The sequence below is a fragment of the Lemur catta genome, chromosome 9, assembly GCF_020740605.2.
Source record: "Lemur catta isolate mLemCat1 chromosome 9, mLemCat1.pri, whole genome shotgun sequence".
NCBI classification, from domain to species: Eukaryota; Metazoa; Chordata; class Mammalia; order Primates; family Lemuridae; genus Lemur; species Lemur catta.
Genome location: NC_059136.1, coordinates 87126148 through 87134477, shown reverse-complemented (window position 1 = coordinate 87134477; position 8330 = coordinate 87126148). Strand labels below are relative to the sequence as shown.

The following is an 8330-nucleotide window of genomic DNA, read 5'->3' as shown; positions in this document are numbered from 1 at the left end:
GGCCCAGGAAGATGAGGCAAAGCTGGCATTGCTGGAGCTGGGGGAGGGAGGAGGATGCTGGCTAAAGTGCCCACCCGGGTGGTCTGAAGTCGTCACCTCGCAGAGCGGACTCTGCTGGCTAACCAGAGCAAAGAGCCACACCTTCCCGGCGGCGGGACTCGGTGCTCAATGCGTGACCTTGCCTCTCTCAGACTTGGCAAGTCGTTGAGGATCTTTAGCAGTCCCACATCTCAGGTCAATAAACTGGAAACGGATAGAATGAGCATCCTCGGTGAAAGATATGGGGCAGGGGGATGATGCGCATTTCTACTAGTGCCTCCAAAAAGCTGTTGTCGTTCGCTGCTAATAAAACACCGGTGCGGTGAGGCCTTAGATCTGGGCTCAACCGCAGAGATGTTTTGTCTTATGTAATTCAAGCCCCTAAACCCAGCACCTCAGGATTGTATTATACACACACATGTATATTCTTTAAATTTTTTTAAAAAACAATTCCTCTTTCATTTTTGGTTTTCTGCTTTTTGCAAACGACCCCGTTGGAGGTATTGTTGAATATTTCAAGCAGATGTCAGGTGGGTGTTGGCGGCCTGGCCGTCCTCCTGCTGTAGCATCAACCACTGGGTATGATTTGATAAATGCTCAAGGTGAAACATGGCCTTACTCAAAACCCCAGGGTGATTTAGGGGATAAGAGCGAATATTCAGGGGGGAAAGTGGCGAGTTATATTGTTTCATTCCCTTTCGGTGGAACTAAATGCTGTTATCTGCGGTCCTAACCTCTCTGGCATCTGAGTGCAATGTTTCTGAACAAGCACTGTTAGAACTACAAAATGGGAAGGGGGAATGGGAGCCGACTGACGACTTAAGAGAATATTGCTGAAGAAAATACTGAGATAACCAAGATATTAATGATATTAGATCCCATGATCTACCAGAAAGTACTCCTAAATTTCTCCCCGGCAGTAGCCTTGGGTGGGGTAAGGGAGGAGATGGGTGGCGAGTGCCGGGAAGAGAGAAGATCTCTCCCTGTTATCATCCTCGGCCCCCTTCGTGGAGGAAGAACAATGGTCTGGCCTGGGGTTCTATTCTTTCTGAACGAGAAACTGTAGGAAGGCAGAGCTGCTCTTTGTGCCCCAGCCCCTTTAGAGAAGGGAGAGCCGTACACAAGATCCCCCTGAGCACTGGGCGGTGTCTGCGAGATCAGGACCCCTCAGAGACTCGCTGAAAGCTAAAAAGGCGCCGGCCCTGTCGTCCCCTACGGCCCACTTAGTGGCCGGAAGAAACCGGAGCAAAACCGAGCGACCTCAGAATTCGACAGGGGAGGAGGGGGAGCTGAAACTACACACTCTCACATGGCCTGTCAGTCCCTCCACCCCACCATCGCAACATCTGATTTTGCTTACGTGTGTATTTCAGATTAAGGATTTATTTATTTATTTATTTAATCCTTTAGATCTTCCCATCCCATAAAAAGACTTAATTCCTTTCCAGGGAGAAGGGTTGACAAAAAAGGCTCCATTTTAAAGCAACAGGGGATCATATGACTGTGACCTTGACGTGTGAAAGGGGGGAGGAGCGGGGAGATTTGGGCCCAAACCCTAGGCCTCCCTATTTCTGGGGCATTCTAGGCCCTCCATAAGAACACCTACAAGAAGACGGATTTATTTTCAAAGGTTACCATTAGCAGTTCATTCGCTAAAGTTGGGAATTTGGTATTTTTATATTACGTGAAATACATGATTTAATTATACTCCAAAAACAAATTAAGGACAGGCCTTCTACACAAATTGGAGGCAGCTAAATGCTCTTTTGTGCCTGCAGCCCTCGGGTTGTTAAAGAGGCTGCTGATGCATGAGAAGTAAGTGACTGATTTAACTCATTGGGATGCAGGAAGCGACCTGCCCTCTTTTGAAAAAAAGCGAGAGAGAGAGAGAGAGAGAGAGACTTCGAGCTAGAGAAGAGAAGAGAGGGAGGGGAGAGGAGAGGAGGGAGAAGAAGTGGAGGGAGAGAGAGAGAGAGACAGAGAGACAGAGAGAACGGAGAGGAGGGAGGCAGGGAGGGAGACCAAACCCCCGCTTTACTGCGTTGAAAGCTTCTGAATTTCAAGCAGAAAGTAGAAGGAGCCCCATACGGCAATGAGCGTCTTTCCTTGGGCTGCGTGTGCACAGCGTAGACAATGAAACTCTACATCCCCCTCCCCCATTCCCGCTAGGCTAGAGATTCTTGTTTTCGTTCCTTCTCCACGGTGGAAGACGTGTTCAATCAGATATATAGAGATGTGTTGATTTTTAAACAAACAAACAAACAAACGGGCCGAGATGCGGATTACCCAAAGGCGCGGCGGCTGTAAGTACTGTCTTTTCCTGCGTTAGCCCAGCTCTGCGACGCCGGGTGGGCTGGGAGTGCTCGCTTTGAGAGTTGGGTCGCTGCTTGTGTTTTGGCGTTTTTATTCACAGGGGCTGCCTCGAAGCTTGCACTTTTCGCACGTGAGCGGGAGAAGTGTGTTTTTGCCCATTGTGGGCGTGCAGAACAGGGTTCGGGTTGACTTGGATGCGGTGACTTGGAGCGGCGGGCGGGGGCCGGCGGGAGGCGCCGGGGCGAGAGGTTCCCGCGTCGCGAGCATCCTTGAGAGCGGCCGGCTCAGCTCCGGGCAGTAAGGTTGGTTCCTGGCAATGGATGGAAATCAGGTCACAGAGATCCCTAAGCTCCCGGGCTACCAGACGCTCTTGGGAGACAGGATGGAATTGGAAGGAGGGATCTGAAGAGGAGGGAGGGGACCCGAGTCCCCCCGGCCTAGATTGGAGCCCCGGGCAGCCGCGGACGAGGCCCCTTGGTTTTCGGGACTTATTCTTGCCGGGGTTAGCTCGCTCTGTAGCGTCGCGCCCTCGGTGCGTCTTTTATCTACATCGCAAATAAAGGGTCTGCTTGTGCCGAGGGCTCAGTGAGGGTAGGAGAGTGTGTGTGTCTCAGAGCGCCCAGAAGGGAGAAATTGTGGTTCTGGGAAGGTATTTTTTGGCCTCTAGAAAATGTGCAAGAATTCCGCGGGCCCAGGCTTTCTTTGTGTGGCGGGCAGCGCCAAGCGCTTTGTGCTTCGCAAGGAGAAAATGGCGAGTCCTATTGTGTTTAGGCCATTTTCTTCCGGTACAAGGATTTCCCCAAGTTCTAAATACTTTTTCCGAAGAAAGTAGCCTTCCTGTGCCCAGAAAAGTGTGAGTCGCTGAGGCTCGGCCCGGTGGCCTGGCGTGAGTACCGACTTCGGTTTAAAACTAGGAGCCTGTTTTCTTGACGTTGAGGTACTTGCATCAAAGCACAGACAGGACGGGTTTGTGCGGATCAGTGTCCTCCAAAGATCCGTAGCGACTCTCAGGGTTTCACAAAATAAGTGTCTGTTTATATGTGTTTATATATACACGCATACAAATAACATTTTTTTTCCTGATAATCTGAAGGGGAAAATAAAGGAGGAAAGACAATTAAATTTTTGGAGGGAAGAGAGAATATTTCTTTTCCTTTCTCCTTTCCCCCCTCGAAGAAACCCCAGGAGAGGTTAAATGTTACTCTGCGGGGTCAGCCTTTTGTTTTTTAAACCGAAGATGAAATGTTATTTTGGATAGAGAAATTATTCAGCATCTTAGCCACTAAAGCATATGCCTTCTTTGCTTCCCTAGAAAAGAAGTATAGGGTGTTCAAGAAGGGATTTAGTTTAATGCTCTTAGTGCTTGTGTGTGTGTGTGTGTGTGTGTGTGTGTGTGTGTGTGTGTGTGTGTGTGTGTGAGGTATCTGCATGTCTCTCTATAGAGATGTTAATATGGAGAGAGAAAAATGAGAAGGTTGTTTGGCTTTTTAAAAAACTAATTTGTCATTTTAGTAAAATTTTCTGTATTTGTTAAACCATATGTAAAGGTGGTGGGCAAGAATGGCTATAAAAGAATGTCTGTGTTACTTTTCTGAAAGCAAAAAATATACATATATATATATATATATTATTTCCTATTTACTACAATTCTTTGGATCCTTAAGTGGGGTGGTAATTTCATCAACCCAAAAATAATGAAATGCAAACTTTGCCTGTCTGCTTCCTGTACTCTCAATATGGTGACAAATAAAGAAAAATGAAAACTGGGATGGAGGAGAAAACTTGAAGCTTATAGAGTCCCCCCCTTTGACATCATCTTAAAATGATAGGGAGTCAAATTTGTGCAGAAGCATTGTAACTTTCATTTTTCAAAAGGCAACTAGCTTTTCCCTTCATGTGGATCAAGACCATGGACAGCGAACTAATATTAAATTACTGAGCAAAAAGGGCTCTAGTAACATTTTGTGAGGCCAGAATGGAAGTTTACATTCAAAATATGTTGACAGTCAAAAACAATCTTTATGATTTCTAAAAGGAATTGGACTCTTTTGAAATACGGCTTTTCAAACTCACTCTGCCAAGTTTCAAAGAAACAATGATTTATATGTTCGGTTTTTACCCTATTTCAAATAAAATAATTTATTCAATTAAAATAAGATGAAGTCTACCTTTTGTTAGCGGTAAATAACATTTAAATCCTTCTATTTTAGATGTGAACTGTTTCTTTTAAGGCCTTGAAGCAGAGTGGGGATAGAGAAATTTTACTATTTTAGGCTGGCATTAGCTGAATGACACTAGAGCAAATTAAATTGATTTTTATCAGTGACTGAATTTCTAAATGCATAGAATTGGAAAAATTAAATGCCACTTTGATAGACAAGGATAATATGAATGGAGATATAATCCAGCTACTCCTTTACCCCTGTTTAGGCATTGTAGTCTATAACTGACAGTGCAATGTTGTGGGCAAACATTTATTTTTTTCCAAGAAAGCACAGGTTTTTTTTTTCATATATACTGATTAAATTGGGGGCATAGGATTGGTTCAGTGTGGCTCTGAGCTGGAAATCAATTTATTTTGTTTTGTGCATTGTTTGAATTGTCTTTATTCCTTTACAAAATTGAAATTCATTTAAAACCATTTCATCTGTGGGTTACATAACACATTCAAAATTGCTCTTTTAACTTTCTAGTTTCATGTATCTTTTGACTTATTTGGTAACCTGACTTTAAGGTGACCTATAAAGGCCTGGAAAATCATATAAAGCAAATATAATATGCAAGTTAGAGAAATTAAGATAGTTTATAATTAAATTTAAGTTAAGATATCAATTTAAAGGAATGTCTGGGTTTATAAAGAAATTAATTTTTGATCTTTATTCATCACATTTGGCTGTAAAGGAAACTAGTTCTTTGAACGTGCAGATTCCTGAAATTAAATGCTAGAAATGTTTGGGACACATAGAAACATAGAACACTTTTTTTTCCCCTTTGGACAACGTCTTCAAAGTACTTGAAAAGAGTATGCAATGACATTTTATGGTGTCCTGATCAGGACCATGGTGAGGTCCCAGTGGTTCACCAAGTGGTGGCCCAGGGCTCTGGTTGGGACGCAGTGTTAGCTTGGGAGAGAGTCATTGTTTAGAAAGTCACATTCGTCCGGGATGGCATTCGTGGTAAGATTAAGCATAAACCTAAACCTTGACCTGGGGGAAGGATGGCAGCAGGGTTGAGAAGAGGCGATGCGGATAAGCTGTGCTTTTGCTGCTTGCGCACATAATTAAGAGGCGGTCCCTCATCTGGAGCGTGGACTCTGTCCGGCCTAAGGTGCTTATTTTGTTGTTACTCGGCCAACCGCATGTGAGTGAACAAATGCCCGAGAGCTTAAAAGCAAGGATCTAGATGCGATGTCGAGAGGGCTGTCGGCTCCTGTCTCCATTTTAGGAAGAGGAAACCGAGAATGGTGATTTGGGCTGGCTTTGAGTGAGCCTGGGCATTGACAGGAGGACTGTGAGGGGAGGGCTGGAGAGGCTGAAAGCACGACGTCTTAGGGAGCTGTCTTTGGGCCAGTGTGTTGGCACCTAGGGGGGTGTAAGCAAGGGCTGGGCTCTTGCCCTTTGCCGTACCCAGGCGCAGCAATTGGGGGCTGCGCGCCTTCTGCGGCTCTTTGGTTTCAAGGACACAGCGAGCTGCTCAGGACTTTGGGAGCCAACATCTGTCTGACTGGTGACGTCAGCAGCCCGTGTAATCCTCTTGTGCTGAAGGCAGATGCCTTATTTGTTTGGCTGGAGCGAGCCATTAATCCCTAATTCTGGATCAGCAAGCGAGGGGGAAAGACCGGACCGCTCCGACCCACCCCCTCCCTACCCCCACCTCCCACCTTAAAGCACCTCATACCACGGAAGCCTCTCAGCCTCCTCTTTCCTCCGCGAAGGCGCTGAGCAGCGACTGAAAACGGTTTGGTCCTCTGCAGGTTTGAGCAGGGCTCGCAGGTCTTTCTCCTTCGAATTTCTAGGGCTATGTGTATATGTAATTCTTTCTCTCATCGATCGTTTCGATTTTCTTGTGGGTCTTGCAGTTTGCAGGGTCCTAAGTGAAGAGGGGTGGAGAATGGAGAGTGAGGGTCTGGCGTGTGGTCTAAGGGAGGGGGCGAGGCTGGGGAAAGGGGGTGCGGGATGCGGGAGCGGCTGACACTGCACAGAAGGACCATCTGCGGATGTGTTTTTACGGTTCCAGCTTCCGAGTTCGCCTGTCTGGACGCGGCGGTGTCCGCAGCGCATGGCCCTCTCCTCGCACTTCCGCAGCCGGGACCTGCGCTCACAGCCACCGTGCCGCCCTGCGGGCCTCGGGCTCCGCGAGCCGCGGGTCCCTCCTGCGCCGCGCTGAAGCCTGGGGACTGAGGTCGCGACCAGCCAACTGGGGTCCTGTCCTCTGGTCGCCTTGTCTCCCTCCAGTGCTCCCTCCCGCCTCGTGTCCCTTCTCTCCAGCCTCCCCCTCCTCCCTCCCGTCTCCCTCTCTAATACTGCGCTTCGATTCTGTTTTTCAGGGGCGCATTCTGGGGTCTCTGCATTAAGACCGGCTCTCCGCGCTCTCTCCCTTCCTCGGACGCTGGAGCGAGAGCTGGCCTTTCCCTTGGGCAGACCGCGCCGTAGGGGACGCCGTGAAAAGAGCCGCTGCGCCCGCTGCCTCCAGCCCGCTGAGCAGAGGGCTCCGCCCGTAGAGGTCAACTCCCCTCATCCCTTCCTCTCTCCTGCTCGCCCTCCCTCCGCCCGGCCCAGGCGCTTGCAGCCGCCCGGCTCTTGCCGCAGTCTGAGGAGTGCGCGTCCGCTGCGCTGCCCTGAACTGAACCCCGAACCGGGCCCAGACCCGAGGTCGGCGCTCCCAGGCAGTGGGGAAGCCTTAGCGAGCAGCCTTTTCTCTCTGCAGCAAAACTGTAGCCAGACCAGATGGGCCGCCCAGCTCTCTCGGGACTAGGCAGGTGCGGTTGAGTTAATTTTTCCGCATTACAAAGAAAGATGACCCAGGCCGCCCTTGGACTCTCATCTTTTCCCAAAATCTCGCAACCAAAACCGCGGTAACGTAATCAGAAGACACAGAGAAGAGGCATATCTGTGTGTTTATCTTACTTGCACACACGCGTGCTTATTTTCCCTTTTGTATGCTAGATTTCATCCCCTACAGCAAGAAATGATTGGCAAAGGTTTCTGCAGCAGAACACGCAATGGCGCGATCCTTAAAAACCTGCCATTCCTGACAAGTGCCTTAGTAGGGATTCAGGGCGAACCAACTGGGTTAATTGCCTCCACTAAAATAACACGATTACAAAATTAGATCTGTACCAGAGGGGTAATTAACTTGATCCACGCCGTCATTTGAAAACTAGATTTATAGGTGTATGTATGTGTTTAGGTGTGTAGTAAATGGCATGCAGATATATGCATATGCATACGCAGACACATGCATCGTCTACACTTGCACGGAAAAGCCTAATTAACAGCGATTCTGGCAGATGTGGCAGGAGGCGAGCTGAGACAGGAGCTGGGCTTATGAGTTATGACTCTGGGGGTAAGGACTCAGAGCTGGGGGAGGGGGATGAGCTGGGAAAGAAGTGTGGTAGTTACAGTGGGTCTGTTATTTTCCGGATCAAGATCAGAGACTCTGCCCTCCGTGTTCACAGCGGACCTTGATTTAATGTCATACAATTAAGGCACGCGGTGAATGCCAAGAGCGGAGCCTACGGCTGCACTTGAAGGACACCAGAGCATCTCAGGGTCAGACAGGAGAAAAGACAATTGCAGGGGATTTGGGGGGCGGTAGAATGAACCCAGCCCTTGCCCCACAAAGCCCCCCGAATTGAGTCCAGAATCAGCCAAGTGTTCGAAAGTGAAAGGCTCATACTTTTCAGTTGGAGCCTCAGAAATCCGCAGGCGAATCTCCAAAGGGGATTTTAGGGGAGCTACATTGACAGCTGTCAAGAA

The 8330-nt window shown here is 48.3% G+C and overlaps 1 protein-coding gene across 3 annotated transcripts; it reads left to right on the top strand.

The window, feature by feature from the left end:
- Positions 1-2011: 2011 nt before the first annotated feature.
- On the top strand, positions 2012-7682 carry LOC123644544. 3 transcript variants are annotated; one of them, XM_045560680.1, is made up of 2 exons: positions 2012-2342; positions 6899-7682. In XM_045560680.1, exons 1-2 carry the CDS (start codon positions 2315-2317, stop codon positions 7324-7326), a joined length of 456 nt encoding a protein of 151 aa, XP_045416636.1. In that variant the 5' UTR covers positions 2012-2314; the 3' UTR covers positions 7327-7682. The 3 variants fall into 3 exon arrangements, 2 of the variants coding, with proteins under 2 accessions (XP_045416636.1, XP_045416637.1); XR_006737172.1 differs by lacking the exon at positions 2012-2342 and adding an exon at positions 6171-6325; XM_045560681.1 differs by lacking the exon at positions 2012-2342 and adding an exon at positions 6177-6375.
- Positions 7683-8330: the final 648 nt, after the last annotated feature.